This window comes from Pseudopodoces humilis, chromosome 9 (genome assembly GCF_049639895.1).
Source record: "Pseudopodoces humilis isolate 2021_Gansu_Grassland_sample_001 chromosome 9, ASM4963989v1, whole genome shotgun sequence".
Taxonomy (NCBI): domain Eukaryota; kingdom Metazoa; phylum Chordata; class Aves; order Passeriformes; family Paridae; genus Pseudopodoces; species Pseudopodoces humilis.
In genome coordinates, this window is record NC_142208.1 from 15,831,151 (window position 1) to 15,858,681 (window position 27,531).

General features: G+C 42.6%; 1 protein-coding gene across 7 annotated transcripts in view; it reads left to right on the plus strand.

Moving 5' to 3' along the window:
* Window positions 1-27,531, plus strand: part of NDST2 (N-deacetylase and N-sulfotransferase 2) — a 136,530-nt gene that overhangs the window by 93,839 nt on the left and 15,160 nt on the right. For 2 of the 7 annotated variants that reach the window (XM_088059541.1, XM_014250320.2), the window contains exons 4-9: window positions 4,518-4,604; window positions 9,546-9,596; window positions 16,802-18,194; window positions 25,296-25,383; window positions 25,559-25,713; window positions 27,199-27,384. In XM_088059541.1, coding sequence (XP_087915667.1) covers window positions 17,202-18,194; window positions 25,296-25,383; window positions 25,559-25,713; window positions 27,199-27,384 — 1,422 coding nt within the window. In that variant the 5' untranslated portion in view covers window positions 4,518-4,604; window positions 9,546-9,596; window positions 16,802-17,201. Of the gene's footprint in view, window positions 1-868; window positions 1,132-4,517; window positions 4,605-9,545; window positions 9,597-16,801; window positions 18,195-25,295; window positions 25,384-25,558; window positions 25,714-27,198; window positions 27,385-27,531 lie in introns of all 7 variants that reach the window. The other 5 variants (XM_014250323.2, XM_088059542.1, XM_014250321.2 and 2 more) reach the window with 5 other exon arrangements.

Sequence of the window (27,531 nt, forward strand, 5' to 3'; positions counted from 1 at the left end):
CCATAAACCCGTGACAGCTTCAGAAGATGAACTCTGGCAGCAGGCTGTCAGGGTGCCAGGCACTGCTGTCTGTGGGCTCCCTTTATTTGCTCTCCCCCTTTGCCTGCCTGCTTGCTCTCCCTCTGCCTGCCAGCCTCTCTTTTCTGTCTCACCCTCCCTCCTCTTCCCCCACTCACTCCCCACCTCCCTCTACCTTACTGATGTGTGTTTAGGTGCTGCTGTTCTTGGTGGTGGTACCTTTTCCATTTCCTTCTTGATCCTCATGCCACTTGCAACAAAAGGAGGACCGGCTGCCCATGGTGCAACACCTGCCTTTGCAGCCTGAGTAGTGAAAGGGAGGAAAGTGGGGCGCTCTGCATCCTTGCCTGCCTGCGCCAGCAGTGAGCTTGTTCAGTCACTTCGCTATAAATGCCTTTGAACTGCTGCCAGATCCCATTGTCTGCCGTGCAAATGGAGTTCAACGCCCTACCGTGATTAGATGCACAGTGTGTAAGAGGAGGAAGGAATGGAGCCATTCCCACCCTGACGGAGCACCTTGAATCTGCCGTGTGCCATGATAAGATGAGCACTGGACCATGCCTTCCTTTGCACACCGTCATCCTTACCTTCCTCTCCTTGTTTCTGAGATTTCAGGGAGTGACATGGAAGCTTTTCAGAGAGGAGCTGCAAGGCAAAATAGTTTCTGGGGAGAAGGGAGCTGTGCTTTTGGACTGTTTACGTGGGACTGTGCTTTGCCCACCACCTACCTGTAGCTGCAGTATGGTATAGCAGCTAGTCTTTAATGGTGCTTATGCTCAGCACTAACGTGCTCTTTTTAATAGCATAAATTTATTTACATTTTTCCATTTGCCTGTGCTTAAAATTGCAGCATCCTTAGGTTCACAAAATGACGTGAGAGATTTTGGCAACACTGAGTAACGGAAGGCAGCCACTGCTACTAATGGTTTATCCATTTACCAACTGTGCAGCCCAGCTGCCCTTCTCCAGAAAGGCCAGCTCATTGTATGATTTTTGTGAAGACCAGCTCTCAGGCTTTCTTACTTTCCATTTGGCTCCATGTCTTTCCTTGGGTTGCTGACTGTCTGACCCCTTTGGATAAAGTAACCACATGTAAGGATTTCACTTTTAAAGGTAGGAATTTGAATCTTTGTGCCTATCTTCTCTATTCCTTGTCTAAGTGCTACCTAGATTGTTACAAGAAAACACTGTTTTCTTTCATGCCTTGCTGTTTGACTGCTTGTTAACCAGTCATTATCTGAAAGGACAATGCTTTGAGAGGAGGATGGAGGAGCTGCTATTCAGTGACTGTATTAGGCAGTGCACTAAGTGGAGTTGGCAGGGCTTGTATCTCATACTGATATGCCTGCTATAGTTCCTTGCTCATTAAGCTCTTTGTTAGTTCCTTCTCCTCTTCCTCCCCCTGCTCTCCATTTCCCTCCCCACAGAAATCTAACCTTTCTGCTGGGTTAAATTCAGATTCTGAAATGTGCTGGAGGAGGATGAAATCTGGCCTGTGATGAACTGGTGGCTCATTAATGCACTTGAGTAGCACAGGGAAGGTGCTTGTAGCGGTGCATGCCTTTGCCTAGGCTGCTGTTCTTGATGCACTATAAATAGATACCCCCTTGAACCTTCATTGTCACTTTATGTCTTTGGTACCAGACTGGTAGATGAAGAGATACCAGCAATATTGGTAATTGATGAAATCACTGTAAAAATGAGCCATGACAGAGAACATTTTAAAAATCATATGATACCCTTATATGTTTCCTGAGGACTAAACCACAATTGCTAGTGTTTTGTCACACAGCAATCTAAATTCTTGTTTGCATCTCAAGAGCAAAGCTAGTTCTGCTTAGTTAATATTTAGCAAGATGAAAGCTTAGAAATGGAAATTTTTATAGATAGTCTTTTTTCTCTCACCACAGACTAGTAAATGATGATCCTTTGGTTGATAGTGTGTTTGATTTCTGTTTTTTTTGTTTCTTGGGAAGAAAGATTCACTTGGAACTTGAGGGTTTTTCTGGTCATTAAAAACTTCTTGATCCTTGAGCTGACATGTAGCTGTCAAGGCACAGAATTTGGGTCTTTGAAAGTATTCTTTTATTAACCAGTCACGTTCATGTCAATAGTACAGATGCTTCTGAAATTTGGCCAGACACTGCAGATGTAGAAAGCAAGAGCATGGCCTGGAGCATAGACTTGAGACTTTTCACAAGGTCTCTTTTCTTAATGGTCTTTGATTTTACATCTTAAAGTAACAAATATAAGCTAGGTGGTTAGCCTACATTGTAAGCAACAGTGTAGATGTAGCTCTTGCTATCTAAAACCTGCCCTCTGAAATGTGGCTATATGGAAGAGATGACACAGTTTTCAGTTACCTTCTCTGCTCTTCCCCTTCTTTCCCCAAATTCAGCTCACAAAGGATGAGGAAGGGTGATGGTCTCTGTTTAAATGATGTCATGTGTTTCAGGTTAGCTAAAATAGCAGTGAATTTTTTTGGTGTTGTTTTAGGATTTGGCCTTCCTATAAGCCATCCCTTCAAGAATCCCAAAGATATAAATAAAAGGTATATTTTGATAGGTGTGCTTAACCAAAAGAGAGCCAAAGAACCCTGTCGGATGTTGGCTTGCTTCTAACTCCAAAAATCTTGGCTCTTACTTCACTGCCAGATTTGTCAGACAGCCTCCCATGTGGCTTTTCAGCTTTGATGATTTGAAGGAAATTGCTAAAAAATACAAATGATCTTTCAATATAAACATTCCCTACTTTTCTAAACCCTTTGGAATGCTGTGTTAACTGTTCACCTTAGATGAAGTGTAACAGAAGGTTGTTAACCCTGCTGCTGTCCTTCACTGTGGAAGAACCGTGTTAGGCACAGTAAAATGCTACAGTGTGTCAGAGGTGTTTCAGGAGTGCAGCAGCTGTTTGCCTCTAGGCACAGTTAAGCTCATTGCAAGGCCTCTGTTCCGGTGTTACCACTTGGGTATATAGAGACATGTCCCTGTTGTTGTACCTGCTTTCACACACCTGGACCTTGCTGAATTTTTCTTCCAGCAGGGTGAAGTACCAGTTGTAGAGCAGAGCTGGACAGGAGCAGGTATTAGAGTAGTTATCACTCTGTGGGGCACCGATTTTCTGGTGCTCCATGAAGGAGTCACCTGGTGCAGTAAAGGCATTCAGTTGTGTTTGAAGGCTGGGAACTTTGTCTTGTTCTCTGCAACACTCTAAAGAAGGTGATGGTTTCCATAACCTTGTTTCAAAAGAGACAATTGATAGTGCTCATTTGTAAAAAATGTCGTTGGGTTGCTGGAAAGTAGGAGGAGGAAGATGTAAAGAAGGAAGGTCTGCAGACTAAGCCTGCTTGCACACACTGTGATGAGCCCAGGCATGAAGTGAAAGGAAAACTGAGCTCTTCATTATCTAATGCTCCCTTAGGGCAATAACAAACTCAAAATAAAGTCAGCAAGCCCAGCCCAGGGGCTTGTGGAGAGGGAGCACATATTGTTCTTAGAATATGGCTGGTGCTGGAATATTTCACTGCAAGTATGAAGCCATTTTTAATGCAAAATATTCCTCAAAGGAATTTTGTTTTGTAGCTTGCTATTCAGAAGCTGCTTTCAGTCAATGTGCTGCCTTCTTCCAAGCAAAAGGCTGTGAAGTTAGATATTGTATGAACATACTACAGTCTTGCTTTTTCATACCTCTTATATGAGCTGGGATTATGCAGAGACCCTCCTTTTTGGAACTGAAAAAACCCAAATGGAGAAGCTTACATCTCTCTGCTTTAGTGTGTTGTAGCTTTTTAGCCTTTCTGTGGTGCTTAGTGACCACTCTATATTGTGTGCTTCATTTTGGAATAAGTAAATAATTTTTATACTGGAAATTCAAATGCAGGCTATATTTGTGTAAAGGCCAAATGATCTTCCTGGGACAAGGGATGGGGAATGTGGGAGAGTACATAATACAAACCTCCAGTGTCTTCCACTGATAGATTGGTTAGTATTTCTATAAGGAGCAGGGCTAGAAGATAAGGTGTTACCTCTGAGGTGGAAGCATTCATGGCATTGATTCAGCTTGCAGATGTTACATCAGTTGGTGGACTACTGTTTAGCATTGTGGAGGGAAGTGGAACTTTCCCATAAAAATAGAGGACTCATATCTCTCCTCTTTATTTGTATTCTTAGCATTTGCAGAGTCCAAGGTGATTCTTCATATAAGCAGTTTGACCTAAAATAAACTCTGTCTTCCACCTTTTCAATAAATTAAATGTCACTGCCAGTAGTTTAACCTCCAAGGTGGCTCTTGTTGAATGAATCTGATACCCGTTTTGATGCAAATAGCAGTGAAGGAAAAGAAATATATGAGAGCCTGGAAAATGCAGTGGAGGGGAAGATAATTTTCACCCCTTCCATGGAACAGCCTTTATGTTTATGTTGTCAGCAAACCAAGCTGAGTTACAATCCTTCTGATAATTGAGAGCTGATGGAGAATTTTTGACTTTTTGTCTGTCTCAGATCTGGTTCTCTGGAGTGTTTGCAGTAGAGCAGCAAGTGATGGAAATCTCATCGTTATCACTGTTTTGAAGTTTGTGTTTTACCCAGGTAAGACCAGGATACCAATTCATTCTGATACATTCACAAAGTGCTGTAGAGGCATTGATGCTCAGCATCTTTGTGTAACGTGATTCTCATTTTCCGGATGGAGTTCTGGAAATGTGTAACCACATCAAGGTAAAAGTGCAGTAAAAGACTGCAGTCAGCCTTACCCTTGAATTCCTTGATGGGGTCTCTGGTGTTTATGTGTTCAGAAATGAGTTAGAAAACAGTCACCTTGTTTTAACTCTGGAGGAGCTGAGTGAGCGTAGCAGAAAACTTGATAACCCTTACACATGCCCTGTGGCACTGCTGCCCAGGACAGCCTGACTGAGCACAGAAACACCAGGGCTTGAGCCCAAGGGCCACATCCCTGGGTTTTCCTGGGACTGAAATGCCCATGCATTTGTCAGACTGTCACCTTGTGTGGCTGAGGAAGAGATTGATGTTCAGGTCTGCTTTCCTGGGTGGTGTGGGGGCAATACTGGTGAATTTGCACGCTTGTCCATGCCTCTCTCAGCTGAGAGAGAGGTCAGGCAGCAAAGCCAGCACCTGGCAAGCAGAGAGGAAGCTGGGTTGCATCCAGTGGCAGGCAGCTGCCCCACGATGCTGCCTGGTTGTGTCAACTAAATTGGTTGGAAAAATACAGGCAGGCAGTGGGGAATATGGGCAAAAATAAACATGAAACCACTGGGGTAGGATTCTTGCTATAGGTACCAAGATGTCAGCAGGTCCTCTGAATGTGCTTTCTTTTAACACTTGCAATCACAGGTATTCTGCAAGTCATTTAGCACTTCATGGGAGAGTAGGGACAAAGTCAAAGCATTTCAAATTTCTGCAGAAACACTAACCCAGATTCATAATGAAGACTGAATTTTACTGTCTTCATTTCTTTGTTGTATAAGAAAATAGCATGTCTCCCAAAAAACTGTAATCTTTATACTTCAGCTACCAAATTAATTATGTGGGAGTTAAGTAGACCAAATCATTAGAGTTAAAATTAATTTCTGTATTTAACTTCAAAAATTAACATCCAAAATTTTAAAATATGTTTATCATAATATATTTTTAGTAACATAGCTCTTCAAAGTTGCTGTCTAGCTAAAAATTATTTAATTATTGTGTTTTGTCTGCAATGGAGAAGGTAGGGAACTTTAGAGCTGGGATCCAGACTGCCTTTTTTCTCTCATTTGCAGCACTGTTGAGTAGGAAAAGGAGGAAAGTATCATGTCTGGAAGTACAGTGTTAATCTAATCTGAGGCTACAGAAAAGCATTATTTAGTTACAGTGTTGCTGCAAAGTCGAGTTTGACTTACTTGAATGCTAAATGCAGTTGTTTCTCTCCCATCACATCCCTGCACAAGATGTAGTGTTAAGTGATCTGAAAACTATAAAGTATCTATTACTTCAGTGAGATCAATTAGCACGTTTGAACTTGGGATTTCAGCATTAATGAAGAAACTTCAGCATTTATAATGTTTCTTGGGATTATTCTTTAATGTAGCTAATCTAAACTATCAGCTAACTAATACCACTTTTGTCTCTGTGTGGGACACAGTTCACAATTGAAAGGGCAGAAAGCAGTGTAGGAATGTAGTTGAGGCAACTTTACTGCCTTATTGTAGCTCTTGCCTTCCATTGCTCCAGAATGCTTTGCTCTGGATAGAGGAAAGGGATGAATGCAGTGAGTACAGCAAGCATGTTACATTTTCACAACCAAACCAGTAGTGCCTTTAGATAGGATATGGGTGCAATAATGTTGCAATGTGTCTGGAATATTGTGTGACATGGTGAATTTCAGAGGTCCAGTCTGTAGGAGCCCCCCTCTTTCAGCATTAAGTACATAAGCTGTAAGCATGCTGCTCTGTTTCTGGTGGAATTTGTCTTTGAAGATGAGTTGTTAAGCCTTTTAGACCATGCTTTTTTTGGTTATTAGAGAACCTATGTTTTTTAAATGTAGGCAAGCTAGACCTAATGTCTTAGGAAAATTCTGTCTTTAGGCACTACTTTTCTGCCTCCTTAAGCAATGTGAGCTGTCATTTTCTCTTACTCCCCTCTGACTTGCTGTGTACTCCTCCATTTATCTCTTTCTCCTACTCTCCACTTTGCATTTTGTTTCATGCTGCCTCCTATTCCTGGAACAGTCTCCCAGTCTCTGCTGCCAAATCCTCCCTCCCTTTCTCTGCTCTTGTGAACTGATTTCTTCCAGTAATCATTACCAAGTTTACTTGACTAATTGTCTCTCTTTTGTAACCTTCCTTTCTTACACCTGCTGTTCAGGTCATGTTTCTTAATGTGAGATAGTGCATATGGCAAGATAAAGGAGTGTATTTGCCACTATTTTGTTGAGCACTGTTTACATTAGATCTTCATAAAATAAAAAGTAATAAATTCCCCTTCTCATTTTGAGTGCAGAATTTTACACATAGTTCACTATTTTCTGTATACTGTTAAAGAGCAGCCACATTTTATCTTAAAGTAGTTTCTAGGTTGTGGAGAATTAATGTCTGTTTTACAGCAAGTGTTATCAGCTAGCCTGTCTGTATAGGCAAAGTTAAGTTGTGTTGATCAACCTGCATGAAATGAAGGTAGAAAACACAGGGATCTGAGCAAATCTGGTGGTGCTCAGTACTCCTGTCATTGCACAGCTTTGCTGTAGTGCTAATTATGCCATGGCTGCTATCCCCTAGCATGGACAAGCTCACAGAGGCAGGCACAAGATGGATCTCCTTGCTGTTTCTAAACCATTTTGTGTCTGTTTCTTTGTGGAACAAGTCTTTCCACAAAAACAAGCGCAAGACCCACCGTATTAGTAGCAATACATGTTGGTAAGTGATTGATTGACATGTTGGCAAGTGGTGAATCAAGTTACTGTGTTTTTTTGCAATGCATTTTACCGATTGAATACCCTGTACCAGACTAGACCAAAAGAAATGTGCTCTCTGTCCTACTGAAGACCTCACCAGACAGGCAGATGCACATTACTACTTGGAGAGAATTTTGCTTTTCTGACAATTCTCTTCTTTCTGTTCCAACTGAGATAATGAAATTGAATCACTGATTTAAAAAAAAAAATAAATTATTGGGATTTCCTGTTTTCAGTTCACTTATTTGAACTAAGCTGAAGATTTATTAAGAAAGCCAAAAAATCCCTGAAAACATTAATGTTGTGTTAGACTAAGTTTCATAACAGTGTTCTGAATGCTTCTTTTTTCTAAAGTCCTGCTTCTGATATCACCTGCCCTTGTCTCTTACTGCTACATGTGAAACAGAAATAGTTCCATAATTGTTTTATCCTGTAAATACTTACAAAAGCTTGCAAAATGGCACAGACTATTATCTTGACTCAAAGGTTAAGCATGTTTTTTCATTATCAGAACGTACAAGTGAACTTAATATTAAATTTCTTAATTGAAAAAAATTTTTGTGCTTCAACACATGAACAGTTTCGATGTAAATAATAATAAAAAAAAAAAAATCAGTTTTAAGTAGTTGATTGAATTTCATCGGGCATTTTACTACTACCTGTAAATTTGGGGGAAGAGTCCCCAAGACAGCAGAGTTAATCTCCAAAACCTGTAACTGGGCACCTTGCAGTTTTCAGTACGCAGGTCAGTTTTACTTCAGCTGCAGTCCAAAGCAGATATTTTTTAAAATTTTGCTTAAAACTCTTGAGCTTTCCTGACAGAACTTCAGTTTTATCAGAGGGTAGATTTGATTGCAAATATGGCAGCTTTTTTTCCTGAGTTGTCCTGGGTACTGTTAATTAGGATGTTAATGAGGTCCTGGGCTTAATTCTGCATGAATAAATATTTTAAAGATGCAGTGTTTCATAGCAGAAAAAATCCTACTCGTAAACAGTTGACAAATTAAAAATGTAAGAATATAGCACCCACTCTAGTAATTAAGTCTAGAAAAAGGGAGAAAAATAACCTAGTGGCATATAATTACAGTGCAGTTTAAAATTAATATATTTGAGATGTATCTCTTTTCAAAAGAGTTGCGTTTCTGTGAGCTGCTTGTCTAAAAACAAGGTGGAAACAAGGGGAAACAGAAGGTTCAGGGTTGAAATTGTTTGTGTAGTGAGCATGGCATAGTGTAAAGTGTGGAAATAAGTGTGTGTTGCCTGCGATTTTATAGCAATTGCAAACACAGATGGTTTGAGAGAAAATTAAATAATTCCACCCACATGAAGACAGGGAAGTCTAACAATAGGCACAACACGCTGTTTCTCTAGCAGTCCCTGTCCTCCTGTTGCTTACACATCTTTTGTCTGTGGGAAAGAAACAGTGTGTGAAACTGCTGTGGGGTCCATCAAGGCCATAAGGACCACACTAGGGTGGAGCTGCCTTGCCCCATCGTGCCGGGACCTCCATCCACCCTCTGCTGGCACAGGCAGCATCCCCAGCAACAACACCCAAACAGCACCACTGCAGAGGCAGGCAGTGATAGGTACCAGGTTCAGCCTGGAGTGCCATCACCAGGTGAGTGCACAAGGACCAGTCAGGTCAGCAAGGCAGAACATACTTGTGGCACGCTTTGGGTCTGACCTGAGCTCAGGTGCAGCTCACAGCTCAGGAGGTGGAGGCTGGTCAGGGCATTCAGAGGCTCTTGGTGGGTGTAGCACCCCCATTGAGATCTATTTCTGCCATAGTGCTTGTGAAAAAGCAGATAATGACTTTTCATTGCACAGATGGTTGTGAAGGCTTGGAGAGGGCAAAAGAGCACTTTGGACTTGCTCCTGTCTTGTAAAAACCAGGCCTCCAAACCATTGTCTCTCCCAGCCTGTGTAATCTCCAACAACCTCAATTCATGCCTTTTCCACTCATTTTACTTTTCTTCCCATTGCTTGTTTTTACTCTTTTTGCCTGGCCAGTTTTACAGCTTCCTTATATCACTTTTGTCTCTCTCTCTCTCTTTTATTTCTTTATTTTTATTTTTTTTTTACAGGAGTTTGCATTGTGTTAAAAGCTGTCTTGCAGTAGCCAAGCCAGCAGAAATGTGAGTATTTTGTTTTCTGAGTCCGGGAGATTTACTTATTTCAATCACACCAAGATAATAAAGACTTGGATAATTATATACTGCAAAGTCTGGGAGATACACTGTCAATGTTACACTGGGTGGAAGTCTTGTGAGTAGAACATCTCAGTTGAAGGCAGGTAGGAGGGAGCTGCTGTACACAGCTGGGGAACATCTTCTTTTACAAGCCCAGCAGATTCTGACCCCGAATTTTAATGCAAGTAAAATTCACCAGAACAGGTGAGCACAAGAGCTTTTATGAGGTTTTAAGATTTGGTAGAGTGTACTTACAGTTTTCTTCTGGTGTCAGTTTGGACAAACTTTCAGTGTGATGGTATTAAACCTGTTCCCTACTGTAATATGTTCCTAGATAAAACAGTTTGTAAAATATTATCTCCTATGTGTTATCTGACAGGAGGAAGCAACTGAATATAGAAGATCAGCTTCTTGTTAATTAAGGTGAAATTTTCTAACTCCTCATAGAAAGAATGGTTAGGCTGCTTTCATAACCATTACAGATAAACTTTCATAATATACATTCTATATTAAAACACTTCAGCTCTGACTGAGACTGAATCTTCTTGGTTTTGCCACAGTTTGACTGCATTTCCCCCACTTGATTAAGTTACTTAGGAGATATCGCCAGAGAAGACATTTTGCTTTCTTCAGCAGAATAGTTGGTCTGAATTGTGATAAGCAGGGAGAATGACAGAATGGAAATGAGATTCTTGTCCATATCTAATGCGGAAGGAACTGCATCTATTTCCTGTTCCCACAGTTGAGTTGGAGATGTTCTGCCATGATAGAGCTTAAGTGTTGATTCCTGGTGAAAGGAGGAAGCTGAAGATGGTGTATTCCCTCCCTTTGGGGTGACTGAAGAATTCACTTTCCACCTGGGGAGATTGCCTTTGTGTTGCAAGGCTCTAGCCTGCCCTGCCTCTGGCTCTGTCCCACAGCTCCATGTGCTGGGGTGCAGAGAGGAGCTGCTGTCTCATTATCCTCTGGTGTGGGAAAAGGGTTGGGGTCAGAGCGGGCACAGACCTGTGTGTCAGGAAAGGCACAAAACAGAAGGAAAGGTATGGCCAGAAGGAAACTGCTGTTCTTGTGGGGGCCTGTTCCCTAGATTTTAAAGGCTCAGTACCACATGAAATGAAGGAAAGGAAATGGCCGTTCAGTTATCTCTGAGAAAAGTGTCTCCTTTCTCTCCTATAAGCAGTTGCATTACAGAGACCTGTGCATCCCCAGAGCAGTTACATCCCCTCAGCTGGTAGAAAGCTCTGACTTGTGTGAGCACTTCCACTGCTACAATACCTGTGGTCTTTCATTTTCATTTCAGCAGAGGTGTGCAGCTGCCAAGCTACATATTATTTTTATCAAGCAGCATCAGTAACTGCTGAAGGCTGAAATTTTATTTGTTTGATTTTTAAACAATTCTTCAGGTTCCTTATGTGCAGATCTGCTCCCTAAGCAGGCTGAAAATGCAAGACAACAAACTCTTTTCCCTTCCCAAATTTGTCCTATGCTGAGGTCGTGAAACTTGTTGAGGCTTGTGCTTCTGACATTTAACTTGAGGGAATACCTCAGTGTAAAAGTTTGAAATTCCCTTGCTTTGGAAAATTAGTCAGGTCAGTTGTAATGACCCTAAGCAGTGAGTGTATTATGATGGGGAGAAGGCAGGAAGCTGAAAACCAGATTTCCTGGAAGCTTTTATGAGGAGGACCTTTTTGTTTTCAAGGGACTGTATTGGTTCATGTTGCTAACAGGCAGTGCTGAGCCATACCTCTGTTAACTGGCATGGGAAGGAGTAAATATATTGTTTATTTATTTGTAATATAAAAGAGCAAGAGAACAAAGGTGTGCTGCAGACAAAGGTATCCGTCATGTATCCACACACCAAGTACCTTGCAGGAGTTATGGGATCTCTGTGCAGCCCTCTGCAAAGCTGGCCTGGAGCCAGACTCCGTGAGATCTCTGCCTTCATGTTGTCTTCAGACTTCACTGCACTGGCACAAGGGTAAATTCAAGGCTGGAGCTGGGTTTCCACCAGGCTGGGATGAGTGGAGCATGTAGATCTGTTTAATAGCAGTTTGTTGCTTTTGCAGATGGTGTGACATTGCATACCTGTCTAGGGGTGATAATAAAAGAATTAAAGTAATTATTACTTCATTGCACAGGTCTTCTCTTACATCAGACTGGCACATTTCAAGCCTGCTGGCCAGCTGGCAGCTTTCTGGCTCAGCACGGGTCTGTACTGAGAGGCTTTCCCTGCATGGGGACTTGCCCAAGCAAAACACAGAGCTGGCTGGAGGCTGCAGCCCTGTCTGTCAGAGCAGCATGGGCACCATTAGTGTTTCTTGCCTCTTTGATCTGAATTTTGTATTCCTTAGGCAGTCTTTCATGGCAGGATTCGACTGGCAGTGGATGTTAGCTGAAACACGTGGCCAGAGCCCAAAAATGAACATGGCAATTTCATTGCAATGTGGCTGTAATTTCCACAATATTTTTTTTTACCCAACATGTGAAATAAAAGCAGCATTCATTCTCCTGAGCTTTCTACTAATTCTTTTGCTGTGTGGCTTGCTTTGTTTTAGTTTTGCCACTACTTACCAGGTTCCCCATCTTTGTGAGAGAGGGGCTGTACCTGGAGGCCTGGCACACAGATACCACCACAGACAAAGAGAGGGGCTGTGGTATCTCAGAATGGAGCAGACTAATGAGGAATTTTGTGTCATGATGACACCATTAAAGTGGAATGGGTTGGAAAATCAATCAGATTCCTTCTCTGATTACTGTGTAACTCAATTACTGGAGTCTCCCTAGGGCCCAAGGCAACAACCATCTCACAGGAAGTGCAGAAGAAAGGCCTCTGAAATAGAGCTATTGTGGACAAAGGCAAGATCTTGCTGCTGTGCATTCCAGATGGAGAAATTATATTATGAATAATGAAAAGGGCTGGGGATGTGTACTGGTGACATTGGGGTTTGGGTGGTAAGACCTTCTGTAGCTCAGCTAGGAATGCAGTGACAGTTCTTGATAAAGGTGTCAGATGATACCCAGTATCTTCCATGTGCCTTGGCAAGAATGTACCAGCAGCCCCAAATACTTACATTCTGGTCAGTGGTTTTGGATAAGTGCTGGTCCTGAGTGTTTGTACTGATCTCCCATAATCATTTCTAAGCACTGGAAATATCTGGAGATCAGATGTTAAAACCACAGGGTTGGACTTGTTATCTTGCTTTCATATCACATCATTTGCCATGTGGTTTAGCAGCTGATAATTCACAAAGCAGTTTATGTTTCACATTAACACTGTGTATCATTAGGAAACAGAACATCTAAGTTTGATGAAGCCTTTGTCTTAATGCTGGTGATCTGTGGGATAGCTGACCTTACAGCTGTGATGCTCTCTGATCTAGAGATGCTTTTCTGGCAGGATGGGTGCCTGCTGAGCCTGTGTCCTTGGACCTCTGAACACTTCATTCTTGCTGTGCATTCTGACTGCCGTATCCCACAATTCACACGAAGACAGTCCTGGCAGGATTTCAGACTGGACCTAAATTTATCTAGAAACCCGTTTTTTTTTGTGGTGCTAGATTCCCAGGAGTTTGATGTCAAAAGAGGACACAGGTATTTCCTTCTCCTGTAAGAGGGAATAATTTACACTGTAATTATTTTTTTTCTTTTCTTTCTCCAGTATAGATATTTCTCAGTTTTTCTGGTATGACTGGTTTCTGACAGTTCTCTTGCCTTTTAATATAAATTTTGTTCAGTTTATTTGTTTGTTGCTTTTTTTTTTCCTCTTTTCGTTTGAACCTAAACCAGCTGATGCAGTCCCCAAAGAAAGAAATTAATCCCGTGCCAGCTGGCATGCCCTCTGGCTGTGAAGCCTTGTTAAAGAGATGGGAGCTGACAGATTCTTGAGCAGCAATCTGATACAGGCCTTTTTTTTAAAATTTGTTTTTTTGAGCTCACCCATGTAACAAATGGGGGCTTGTTTGGGAGCTTCACTAGAGGCTTGAATGGAATCATTGTTATCAAAACACTGCTGTGATTCAGAAGTGCCCAGCAAAGGGGGTTCTTCTCCCTAGTGCCCCTCAGCTGGGCACTGCAGGTGTGGCAGCCTAGCTTAAACTCTGGTTTCATTCTTATTCTACAGAATAATCCAGTTGTCCTGTGATTTGCATCTTTAAACTGATAACTGGGAAACCGAAACTACAGTTCTTTACAAAACAGAGTCAGTTCAAAAGTAAAAATTAAGTTGGAGAAATTAATGAGTGCACCCAGGGAAGAAAAGTGTTTTCCATGTTGATGCTTTGGGGATAAAGAATTGAAAAGTAGAACCTTGCCAGGCTTTTGCATAAGTTAACATCTTGATTTTCTTACTATTACCCTGGTGTTTAGATTACAAATTCTACCCCAGAAACACTTGTTTGGAAATTCATAGAAGTAATACTTGGACTCCTGAGTTCCTCTTCACATTATTTTCTACTGAACAAACAACTTTATGTCTAATACATGTTAAGATAGTGAATCTTTAAATCCAAAATAGATTTTATTTTTCTATTTTATTTAGTGGGATTGAAAAGCAAAAGGAAGTGAGTTATTTGTGAAGGTAATAACTTGGAATTCTCAGGTTTCTCCAACAAAATTGACTATTATTGCAATCTGAGTGAAGTGTTCAGAATTAATTTGTTGCACAGGAGTAGAATGAAGATCATTTCTCATATATGTAGCATTGTGATATGCAAGGAGCTGTGTATTACTGTCTTACAAGGAATTAATCTCATAAAAAAGATACAGAATTTTTTGTATGTTTCTATTTTACCTCTCTCTGGCCTGCTGAATTCTGCCTCTGCTGGCTTCTGCCTCTCTGCAGCTTTGGAGCTGTAATGCCAAGCAGGAAGGTGTGGTAACATTGGGGTCTTCCTTGCAGAGTCAGTGTGATGGGAAGGGCTTGTTGTGGGGATGGAAAGGCTATTTTCCTGGTTGCTTTTGGAAGGTGGCACATGTTTTTGGGTACTGTGCTGATACAGTGGAATTCCTGGTGTATTACAGGGACTCGAGATGTTCTATGCTCTGTCAAGGGAATCATATATTCAAAATCAGTAGCAAGAAAAATCTATACAAGTTCTGTTTTTCACATCTTTGTATAGTTATTTCTCACTTTCTCTCCTCTGTCCTTTTTTCCAGTAAAAAGTTAATAGTATACAGAGACAAAACTGAAAGATGATCAGTTGTCTGTGATGAAGAAATCACATCTTATTGTTGCTGACTGAGGTGAATTTCAAAAGCCAGCTCTGTCATTACAGAGGGCCATTTGAGAATGGAGACCCAGTCCATTTGGAATCTTGGGAACAGGAATAATTCTACTAAAAATCCTGGTTGCAGTGCAACCTTCAATAAGTTTTGCTGTGTCTCAGTTTCTGCAGTGGAAAATTATTTGTGTGATATACTTTGCATTGACAGTCTACAGCTATTCTGAAAGCCTCATCAGGGCTAAGGTTTCATTGTGCACTACACAAACCAGTCCCTGCTCTGCTGGGCTTCTAGCAGAGGAGTTGTTCGAGATAATACTTAATGATCATCATAAGGCTTGTGTAAACAGCACTCTGACTCTCTTCTGTCTGCTGTCATAAAGTTAGCAGTATTACATCTCTTCATATAAAATCTCTTTGTGGTTTTTGTCTCGGCTTCAAGATGCACCAACAGTTTGGAAAACAGCCTGGTGGGAGTCTTTAGAGTGGGACTTTTGGCCTGATCTATGAGCTGATAGTTTCCCTGACTGAGAAGGGTTTTTTTTATGTCTAGTAATACACATTACGAAATAAGCATCTGTCTCACAAGTAGTTCCTTTCCTGCTGGAGCTAACTGTTAGAAACCCCTGGCTTTATTATAGAAAGAAACCTTATGCATGCCTTAAACTCGTAGACAAACTAGTCTTCTCATATTCTTTGTTTTATCAGAATGGTAGTAACAGAAAAGCTTAAAAATGAGAGGAATGGAGAAAGGATGAAGATCACTTCCATTAGTATTATTTGCTATTGCTTTTTTGTGCCTTCTGTTGTTGCAAGTTGTGCCAGTTGAGCAGGTGGTTAGAGGGTCTGTATGTGGTGGAGCACATCTGCAGGAGTTGGGGGGGTGACTAAAAAGGCTTTTTAAAGAAAAAATGTGGTTTAATTTTTACACAGAGTTCATCGTGAGCATGACTGACTTGGTGAGCAATGTCTGGCATTGAGGGTATTCTTGCACTGTTCTGGGGCAGACAGTAGGTGTGCCCCAAAAATATGCTCATATCCCAGGTAAGGCATCAGGGTATTGCTGTGGATAAGTCACACTGCTGGTAAGGGAGAGAAGACTCCTCTGTGAGTTTTACTTTATTTTTAAACCAAGGAGAAATTTAGTTAGTTTCTCTGGTGTTTGTTTTGGATTATTTGGTATTTGTTGGCTTTGTTTGGTGTTTTTTCCTGGAAAAATAACAACATATGGTGAAATAGTCTGCTGCCATGAACACAAAGCAGGAGGTGAGAGAGCTTCGTAACAAGAGGCTTTCATGTATTTGAGACCAACCCAAGTTTGTGTCGTGCTGCTGGTGATTTAAAACTGGCTTCATGTTCTTCAGTGGCATATGAGAGAAGGCGATGAAGGTTTCAGGAGATGTTCCATCTCCAACTGCCACTGAATCAGTTGGCAACCATTAAGTGTGCGTGGGAGCCTGTGCCCCCCAGCCTCTGCCTGAGGAATGATGCTGCTCCAGAGCTGTATTTTGAGACCTCTGGAAGAAAGTGAGTTCCCAGGACAAATGGGGCAGCCTTGCAGAAAGTGCTCTCTCCTCCTCTTGTTAGCTTTGAAATATACGCTAGAATAAAATGGTTTTGTGTTTTCTGTTCAGTGGCTTGCAGAAAGCTGGGGGAAGGCCAGGTACTTGGCTCTGTTTGCTGTAGTGTGTGAGAATCTCACCCAAGGTGAACGTTGAGTTGCTGTGCACTGTCGGGACCTTTCTTCCAAAGGCCACTGTGTTTGTTCTGTCAAGCTCCCACACAAATGGGGTGTGACACTTCCCAGGGAACAGACCTGCTGATGGGCAAGTGATGCTGCCCACCTATCACCTGCTAGTCCTGCCATTTCATCTCAAGCCAGTTAAATACTGAAGTCATACTGAGAATTTACTTTTTCTTTTTAAATTGCAGGATGCAAAGAGAAGCTGCCATGATGTGAATGTGAAACAGCTAAATGAGAAACAGGACACCTGGGAAGGCTGAGCTGAAACTGCTTGTGCACAGAATGACAGACTGATTTGCTGTAGAAGACGAGATTCTGGAAACCTTGCTCCTCCAAAGACTTCTGAGTGAGAGGAGAGGAGCCCGAGGAAGCACACAAAAGAGCGATGGGAATTGAGGGCCATGGTTACCTGAGATAAATGGCAGATCTCTGGGAGTCTCGCCTTGTAGCTGTTTGCTTTAGCTTTTTCCCTCTCTGCAGCTGCACTTCTTTTGTGAGCTGCTGCTGGGTACTGCCACGGTGGCACTGGAGATTCCAAGTGCGACGTGGGTCCAGAGTGTGAGGAGGGGGTGAGCCGCCCGCCTCACCATGATTCAGCTGTGGAAAGTGGTGCGGCACGTGCGACAGCTGGAGCTCCACAGATTGATCCTGCTGCTCATTGCCTTCAGCCTCATCTCCATGTGCATCCTGGCTTATTACGTCACTAACAGTCCCAAAATCAAGGAGCCACCACCCCTGCCCTTCAGTGACTGCAGCAACCAGCACCGCATTCTGATCCCACCGCAAGCCAGCTGGAGGCTCACAAAATCTGTGGACACCTCGCGCACAGACCCTGTGGTGCTCGTCTTTGTGGAAAGCATTTACTCCCAGCTGGGGCAGGAAATAGTGGCCATCCTGGAATCCAGCCGCTTTAAATACAGGACAGAGATCGCCCCTGGCAAAGGGGATATGCCCACCCTGACTGATAAAGATAGAGGACGCTATGCTCTAATTATCTATGAGAACATCCTTAAATATGTGAATCTAGATGCTTGGAACCGAGAGCTGCTAGACAAATACTGTGTAGAGTATGGAGTGGGAATTATAGGCTTTTTCAAAGCTAATGAGAACAGCCTGCTCAGTGCACAGCTCAAGGGTTTCCCCCTTTTCCTACATTCCAACTTGGGGCTGCGGGACTATCACATCAATCCTAGTGCTCCGCTGCTCTACGTCACCCGGGCTAACGAGGTGGAGCAGGGTCCTCTGCCTGGTGATGACTGGACTGTGTTTCAGTCAAACCACAGCACCTATGAGCCAGTGCTGTTGGCCAGCACAAAATCCTCAGAGTCCATTCCTCACCTGGCCACTCACAAAGCGTTACATGCCACAGTGATGCAGGACCTGGGTCTGCATGATGGGATCCAGCGGGTTCTCTTCGGCAATAACCTCAATTTTTGGCTGCACAAACTCATTTTCGTGGATGCCATTGCCTACTTGACTGGCAAACGCCTCTGTCTCACGCTTGATCGCTATATCCTTGTTGACATCGATGATATATTTGTGGGGAAAGAGGGCACTCGCATGAAAGTGTCTGATGTAGAGGTAAAATGCTAGAGTAGATACCTCCAGAAGTTCTAGACAGATTTTGTGTGTGTGTGGTATACCGGGAAAGTCAAGGTGGCATTTAATTTGAGGGAAAGCATTGATTGCTGCAGTCATACAGAGAATTAGCCTGCAAAGATGCTGAGGCACCATGTGTGATGCTCTCAACATTTGCAGGTTTAAATGGAGCACTTTAGGAGCTGGCCTCTCTCAGTTTAAGAGGAAGATGCCTGTGGTAGTCTATCCTGTCTCCTCTTTAATGTAAGGAACGAGTATATGCAGGTTTCCTATGCCAGCCTATTCGTAGCTGTAAATTTTGCTGTTCAAAAGGAAAAGGCAAGTTGTGTTAGAACAGAAGAATGTATTATTACTATTATTATTATTATTACTAGTGATATGTATAAGCTGTATATATCATATTGCAAAAGTGTAGGCCAGGCCATCCAAACTGATGTAGCCTATATTTTAGCCATCTAGCTTTTCAGCACACAACTAAATTGGGAAAGGGAGGGTTTTCTCTTACCCTTTGCATTCTTCTCATGTCTGCCACCAGCAACCCTCATCCCTGAGCAGGGAATATCAACAAATTCACCAGAGAAACATGATCAGACCAAGCCTTCATGAGAACCATCTCTGTGGCCTCATGATTGAGAAAGAGAGATGCCAGCTTTGTGGTTTGCTTTCCTTGGCAATTCCTGGAATAATACAGTGACCTATTAGGAAAGGTTATGGGTAAGAGACAGACTTTGTGGAGGAGAGGGAACTAAGACAGGCAAAGATAAAAATAAGTTGGGAAAAAGTAACAGGCTTAAGTGCCCCTTCTGATTCTCTGTGACCTTGAAAGAATGTGATAAAGTGTTCTGCGAAGTCTGTGATCCATGTGCATATGATGCTTCATGGAGCCAAGAGCCCTTTGTATCTCGCCCATCAGTTGTGGTTTGTAGCCATTGAGGCAGGTGCACTGCCTGTTTCTCAGGTGTGCTGAGGTTGTTCATAGGTGCATACTCTGGATTCCCATTCAGAACTTGCCCTCAGGTGAGTCCTGGACGGTACCAGCCATGATGATGGTAAGTGTGTGACAGCAACTGCTTTAGCATGTTTCCAAAACAACTTCAAGGTGAAGCACCCTTTAAATTTACATCCAAGGCACAAAATATTTGAGGCAAAGGTGTAAGAAGAATACTGTTGTATAAGTTTGGCCCCTTACCTGAATCTTGTCTGTTAAATATTCCCAAGAGTCCTCTTCCACATAGGACTTCCCTAGGACTCTTTCCACCTTTTCTACATGTTTTATGCATCCATGCAGGGTATGTCTTAGCTCATCTCCAAAGCTTTAGGACTTCAAGATTTTATGTTGTATATGTAGTATTTCTTTAAGGAAAATGCCAACATTTTCTTCATTTCACTGTAGTGTCCCTGTGTTTTTGAAGTGCTGAAATGTTCTGAAAGAGCTTCTTTTTTTCTTCATTTGTGAAGAATCACAATCTTATCTTGGTCATGAGCAGGCCCTACACCCACTAGTCCAAACCAGCAGAGATTCTTACCTCTGTAGTGTTTGTGCAGGTTACAGACCCATGTGGGAAGACAGGATAGGTGGCCAAAGCTCCTGGGAACAAAGACTGCTCTACTAATGTTAAAAACAAACACAGACAAGATTATTCCAAAAGATGCTTTGTTTGGGTTTTAACAGGGTGAAATGGAGGAATAATCTGTGATCAGTAAACAGAGAATCTCAAGCAAAGCAGATAAAACCCAGATTTATCCATTTAAAAGAAGCTCTGATTGCAGAGCCATGCGAGGTTAATGAATTTTTATTTTTTAAAAGCGAGAAATAACTACATGGATTTGTTGATAGTCTCTCACCATGGGGAGAGAAGGGGATATAACAGTAACAGAACAGCTGGCATTTTCTTTGGCCTTTTATATGAAAGCTCTGTTTCAGGGCTGATATCTCAACACACAGCTCCTTATCTCAAAGCTTAGATTACAGTGGTCAGGATAGTGGTTTGAAGACTGGATTTTGTGTGAAGGTATAAAATTGACTCTGCTGTCCCAGTGAGCCTCTTTGCCATATGCAGGTCCACATTCAGAGACCTTCCCAGACAAAATGACTATTGAAAGAAAGCACTGAATATAATTTGATCAAATGCATGCCTACGGTACGTGTCTTACACGAGGTAAATGTTTTTATTTTTGTGATGCTTAAAGGAAAGCTGAATAGCTTTCTTCTTTAACAAGAAAAAAAGGAATTGTGCTTGCTTTTACTTTAAAGATGATAACCCTTGAGCTCCTGTTTCTGCTGAAGGGCTGCAGCAGGAGCTTGCAGTCCCTCAATAGAAGTGGAACAGTTGGAAGTTGCACAAAGAAAATGTTTTTCCTTTGTAGAGTTTACCAGAGATTTGAGCTGCACATAATTAACAAAGCAAAATCTCAGAGAATCCCATCTCTTTTCAATTTATTCCACATTCAGTCTCTTCTAAAATCATAATCCTTGGAATTTACCAAACCTCCATGGAACTGGCCAACAAAGACAAGCCGTTTCTAATGCAAAAGGATCTGGCTTTTGTGATCCTTTCTGGTCATCTTTAGGTATGAGGAAAGAAGATTAAGTAGATGAGGTTTTGCCTCTTTTGCTGGTAATCTCTGCAAGGGCATAAATAGTGAGCAATCATTGCAAGTGAGTCTGAGAGCAAGCTAAGTGAAAATCAAGGGCAGTAATTTAATTTTGGATTATGAATGGTGAGGGTGCAGAAGAGAACCTAGCGAGGGTGACTGTCAGCCAGCTCTTGCCTTTCTGAGTTGTAGAGAATAATCTTACTTGCAATTAAAGTACTCAGCACTTTTTAATTCCCTGATTCTAACACTTCAGGGGAGGTAGACATACCAGTACCACGAGAGCTTTCTTTTTTGCCAGTGTTGTTTTGAGCTCTGCCAAGTGCCACTAGTGGGTGGTAAGAAAGCGGCAGGAACTCCTCTCAAGAACACGCTGCCTGGGGCAGTATCTGCCAAGACCATGTTTCTGCCACATGTTCCTAGTATGGTTTGCATGAGCATTGAGAAGAGGCTGCAAAAGCACTCGGCTTTCTTTCTCCATTTTTTATCATCTTTTTCTCTTTGTTTGGTCATGTATTATTTTCTTGGAGTAATGTTTTTCTCTTTTCCCACCATCTAACTCTCAGCCTTTTTTCCCCCTTTTCTTTTGCCTCTTATTAGAGGGAGCTGAAATAGATAATGTTTAGGTTTGTGTGGAATACCTAAATTCTCTGCAAACACTTCTGGAAGTTAAAAAATTTTGTAGCTTAAAAAGTAGAGTTGCATTAAGATTTAGCACTATGTTATTACTCCAATGCCAAGGACACCCTGTTATCTTAGAAAAGGATTAGGTCCTAAAGAAGCTCTCAATAAAGTCAGAGTGCTGTGGCTTTCCCTGATTTCTTCCTCACTCCTAGAATAAGTAGAGTTTTTATTTTCCCTGGATGGCATCAAGAGCTTGGAGTGACTGTTGAGGAAATCTTTGCAGATCTGCCAGTGAGATACAGATTTTTAATGTACTGCAACAAAAGGCACAATTTTAAATGGTTTTCCCCTAACATTTGCTTAGAAGTAAATATTTATCATTATTTGGTATTATTAAAAAGCCTTTTTCAAAATGATGGGCATTGAACATCAGAGAGTAGCTTAGACATTTTTACCATTGTGTCCAGGAATGTGCCTTGGAATGTGATTTTCTGTCACTTGGGCCTGCAGCATGGCTGCCACAGTGAAGTACTTAGGGCCTCCAAAAATACAGGTTGTGCATGGCAGTGAATGCTCTGATAGACTGTGACAAGCGTGTAGTGGGTCTTGCCTTAATGTGGCTTAAGAATTCCTGTGGCCAGTGCTGGGAATCTCTTTGGAGACCCCATCAGTGCCTTGCTGGGGTGAGCCCTGCAGAGCTTCCAGCAGGGAGCGTAGCTGGGACAGGGGCCTTCCTAGCTAGTTAGTGGGCAGGTTTGTATCCTGGAAGGCTTTTTGAAATAAAAGATAATAAAATATAAAAAGAGACAAAAAATATAAAAAGAGGTACTTGGATGGGTTGAGGGGCAGTTTTCAAGGAATATGAAGTCTACCTTTTAGAGGTGGGGGGTAGCTAGAATGCTAGCCCTTTCTCATACCATGTGAGCAACTAAACTTCTTAAATATGCACATGAAGATCTGTTCACATCTGGCTGCCTGTTTTCTCTCTTAAGGGGGAGCCTGCTCCTCATTTCTTGATTGCCTTTTGTTTAAGAGTCTCAGAGCATGTTATGTATACAAATGAAATGCCACTTGAGTCACCTGTTAAGATATGATTAGTACTATCGTATTCATCTTACTTTATGAAAGACAGTGCAGAGAGAAGTGCCATCTTCCAGCCTGTTCCCACACCTGCATTATTGCACCTTACTACAGCTTACAGACGTCTTGGAACCAGTGTGGAATGGGGAACACAGAATGCATAATGTGTTGAAACAAATGTCCAGATATTGGCACCTTAGTCCCCTTTATTGTTTTCAGGGGAGACATTTCTTCAGACCTGTGCTGTGCCACCTTACAGCTGTGACCGTGACAAGGACCCAGCATCAGCAGAGGGATGGCACATGATTAACAATAAACCTGCCAGGAAGGCAGGACTTCATAGGACTCTGTAGTCTCTGAATTTCTGCGGCCCTCGTAGTTCCTCCCTGGTCCCTCCCCAGACACAAAGGATTGCAGCCTGCTGGAGCAGAGCTTTTTGGGATTTATTATCAGACAGATGTGTTGTCATGGTAACCCCAGCCAGGCTTTAAATCTCTTTCTGTGCAGAGGAATGCTAAGCCTCTTAACCGCTGTCTTTCCTCCCACCACTTTCCTACCCGAGCCTGGGGAACCGGATGTGCCTTTCAGGGCAGCAGAGGGAAATGTTGGGGCTTGGGGCAGCTCTGGAGAAAGAAAAGAAAGTGGCACTTCCCTGTCTGAGTTACTGGGTCATGTGTTCAAGGTGCTGGTCCCAAATTTGAAGTGATCTTGTACCCATCATCTGGACAGACAGATGCTTCTGAGGAGAGATGCAAAGCTCTTAGTCTGTGCTCCCTGATGTGTGGGGTGAGTCCCAGTGTTGGCTGGGCTACATAAGGAGAACTTGACTTCCCACTGCCTGTTCTGGATCTTGTACTGCAAAGGAGGCTTCAGCCACCAGTGTTGCTGGCATGTCACTTTTTAAAAGCACTGCCTGTGTTTGTGGTAGGTTCTGGAGATGTCACATGCCTTGCATTTGTCTAATTACTGCTCTTGGGTGGGGACTGAGGTAAAGATGTGGTAGGCAAGTGGCCATAGAAAAGCTGAAATCTTTGAAATTTGTGCCAGGCGGCATTTGGTGTCACTTCAGTGTTGTGTGGATGTGGGAATGAGGAGTAGGCAATGAAATGTGTCTGTAGGGAAATGTCTGAAAGCTTGGTTCCTTCACAGAGAGCACTGAGAGTGTCTTGTAGCACTGCACATGTAATCTGTGTCTTCCCACCTTGCCATGGTCATGGGCTGCCTGCCTTGAGTGTGAAACTGCTCAGCATATGTTTGAGGTGAATGGGTGATTGAAGTGAATTATAGAAGCCATTTTTAAATTATTGTGATGACCAGTGTTTGGTTAGCACTGGTTTGATATATCAGTGACAGCAGTGATTTGTCAGGTTATCCATAAGAGGTTGGTGTCAAGGCACCTCCATGGAATGAGTCTGTGAGTGCAGATTCACTGCTGAGGGAGTGGTGCAGCCAAACAGTGCCTATGGAGTGTGAGCTATGTGTGAGAGCACCTTGCAGTGCTGTTTTGTGCTCCTTGGGGCTGGGGAAGGGCAGCTTGTGCAGGAAGATCTGTCCATCTTCCCTACACAGTTTGATAGGTCTGTGTGCTTTCCCCAGAGGTATATTCCATGTTTCTTGTGTGATTACATCCAGCCAAAGTCTGCTGTTGAGAGGTCATCACCTTCACCTTGGTGCAGCCACAGATCCTTTCTGAGAAAAGCTATTAAAATCTAAATAGCCCAGACAAGACCGTGTCTGTCACCTGCCAACAGCCCTCCTGCCACTCCCTGTTTGATTGAGAATTCTTCCACAAGGAGATACACCAGTGACATTTCCCCAAAGCACACAGGTAGTGGCAGAGTGTTCATCTCATGGTTTCTCTCTTTTTATCATTTTCCAGCAGAAGAAATTTGACTAGAATTAGTTTCTGTCTTACTTGTCTGTGACACACTGAACCTCTGGGGTTTGTTTTTTGGTTTGGTTTTTTTATGTCAAGGCTGTGTGCTGTCTTACTCTGTACGCTGCTGGACCCTGAGGCTGGTGGCACAAGGCACCTTCCCTTTGGTAAAACCAATTACTTTGAACATTTAAAGTAATCACAAGGGAGCACGAGAGAACCTGTAGGAGATGTGAGGATTGTGAATGTTGGCTTTCCCAGATTTTCTTCCCAGAATCCAGGAAACTTTTTCTGCTACAAAATTTTGGCACTTTCAAGGGAACACAAAGTCAGGGATACCTCTCTGCTGTGGCAGGACTCATTGCATGGGTAGTTCTGAGAATCCACCTTTCCTCTCCAAATAAAAGCCCCCTCCCTTTGGATCTCTTAGTTACTGTTCATGATATTATTGACTTCTTTTCCATCATCTGTGTACCATAGGCTGCCATATCCTCCTTTTCATTAGCACATAGACTGAGAAGGGGCAGAGTTTCATTAGCAAAATCCCAGCCAAACATGGGTGAGGAAGGGAGCATTGAGGCTGAACCTATAAAGAAATCTGTTGCTTTCAAGTGAGATTTATTGTCCTTTTGCCTTAGCACAGACACTCTGGGTACCTCACACTGAAGTGGAGAGCATGATCTGACTGTGGTTTTAAAGTGGCATCATTTAGTGCAGCAGAGCTACTTCAAGTTAAGTCTGTGTATGAGGAGCACTTACCTGCTCTGCTCCACTCCAAGGGAAACAATGCCTAAGCCCCAGCTCCTGTGTACCTCTTCAGACTCAACTGGGCAGCAGCAGAACACAGAGACATGTTACAGAGGAAAAAGTATGAATATGAACATTCCTTTTTCCTTCTGTTCATACAGGCTTTACTGAGCACCCAGAATAAGCTGAGAACATTAGTCCCAAATTTCACCTTCAACCTGGGCTTCTCAGGGAAATTCTACCACACAGGTAAGCCCCTGACACTCCTTTGTCCCAGCACCTGCATACAGCCCCCACCTTGGGATGTGTGTCCTGTGTAATGCAGTAGAGAGAGCCTGACTCTGAAGGGGATTAGCCACTGCTTTTAAATGTTGAGCCCCTCTTCTGCTCTTTGATTTTGCACTTCCTTTTCTGCTTTCTGTAGGTACAGATGAAGAAGATGAAGGGGATGACATGCTGCTCAAGCACAGGAAGGAGTTCTGGTGGTTCCCTCACATGTGGAGTCACATGCAGCCTCATCTTTTCCACAATGTCACTGTGTTGGCTGAGCAGATGAAGCTCAACAAGCAGTTTGCTGTGGTAGGGAGCATTGCAACTTATTTACTTTACAGTGCTAATCCTTAAATATTTTTTCTCCTGGAATAGCTTTTTGGACCCCACTGAACCCAAATACTAGTCTAGAAATTCAGCTGCATTTAAGCAAGGCAGTTCTGGAAGTTCAAATTGATGTGTGGCTTCTGCTGTCTTGAGGCAAGAAACACCATTCACGGCTTGCCTGTGCTATGGGAAATGTTTCCCAGCACCTGCATGGCCCCAGGCAGCTCTGCTGCATTCCAGGGTGCAAATCCCAAAGCTCTTGTTTCCTGAGGTGTGAACTTGTAGCATTACCATCCAAATGCAATTAATTTACAAACTCTGGCAGTGAGAAAGCATTTCCTTTTCCATCCTTATTCAGTGTGGTTCTGTAAGGAGCTACCTGGTCGGTAGTATAAAATACTCCGTCTCCTAACAGCCCCTCTTCTGGCCTTCCAGACAATGTTGAAGGAAATTACTTATCTAGGAAGCACAGAGGAAATTCTCTGAGTTTTGGCAGAGGAGGGGGAAGCCTTGAACATCCTGCATTGATAGAACAATGTCTGTTTGGTTCTTACAGCTCAGAGTTGAATATAGTATACATGAATACATCGCTGAAAAGAAATGTCCTCTTCACCTCTATTTCCGATGGTAATCCCCTTGGGAATAACAGGCTGCTGTCTTGTGTTCCTGTGACACATAGATTAGGAATGATCTTGAATGCAGAGCACAGTCACAGCATTATAGAAACAATTTAGGCTCCTCCTTTTCCTGGTTAAATAACAGTGCAGTCTTTTGCAAAGAGAGACAAAGCACAGAACACAATTACACATATTAAACATAAAACAGGCTAGCAGTCAGAGAAGGCTATTGCTTCATTTGGGGGCTCTGGTTTTATCATGCACCACCAGGGCAGAGCTGTCATCATTGATGTTACCAGAACCATACAGTGGAATTAAAAACCAAGAAATTCAGAAGTCATTTTAATGTAGCTCCAGGCTCCATATCTTCTCCCACAATAGTCTCATGCTGCATGTCTGCTTTTCTTTGAATTGCTAGAGACAATACAAATCCCAGTCATCTTCCTTTCCTCTATATCAGTTAAGGGAATTTTGTTTTCCTTCTCTAGTGACTCACATCTGGGCATTGTGGGAGTGAGATGTGTCACTAAACAGCATTGATTAGTTTGTAGTAACCAGGGAGCCTGACCTGAGGGTTCTGAATTAATCTGATCTGTCACAGCTGCAAGCTACATGACCATTCTTACAGCAGCTGTTACCAGTGCTGAATATCCTTGTTGGTACAAAGTGCCCTTATATTTCTACAGATGCACAAAACAAGAAGTACAAGCAGTATTTCAGGTTTCCCAGTCCAGGGAATTTTCATGGTCCTCTGTCATCTTGCTCCAACTTGGATGCTGTTGCTGAATGTGATTCTTATTAAGGCTATTAGTTAAATACCAAATTATCAAGCTGTGTATTCTGCTTCCAGGAGCATGGGATTCCCACAGACTTGGGCTATGCTGTAGCCCCCCATCATTCTGGGGTTTATCCTGTTCACACACAACTCTATGAGGCATGGAAATCTGTTTGGAGCATCCAAGTAACGAGCACAGAGGAATACCCACACCTACGGCCTGCACGGTACCGGCGTGGATTCATCCATAATGGAATCATGGTGAGCACAGCAGTGGCCACTTGCCTGTCCAGGACAGGTCTTCTCATGGTCTGCATCAGAGACATTTATCTTAATATCACCAGTGTTTCCAAAATCATTAAGTGAGGCAAAGAAAAAATACTTGGCTGAAGCCAGTTCTGTGTTTCT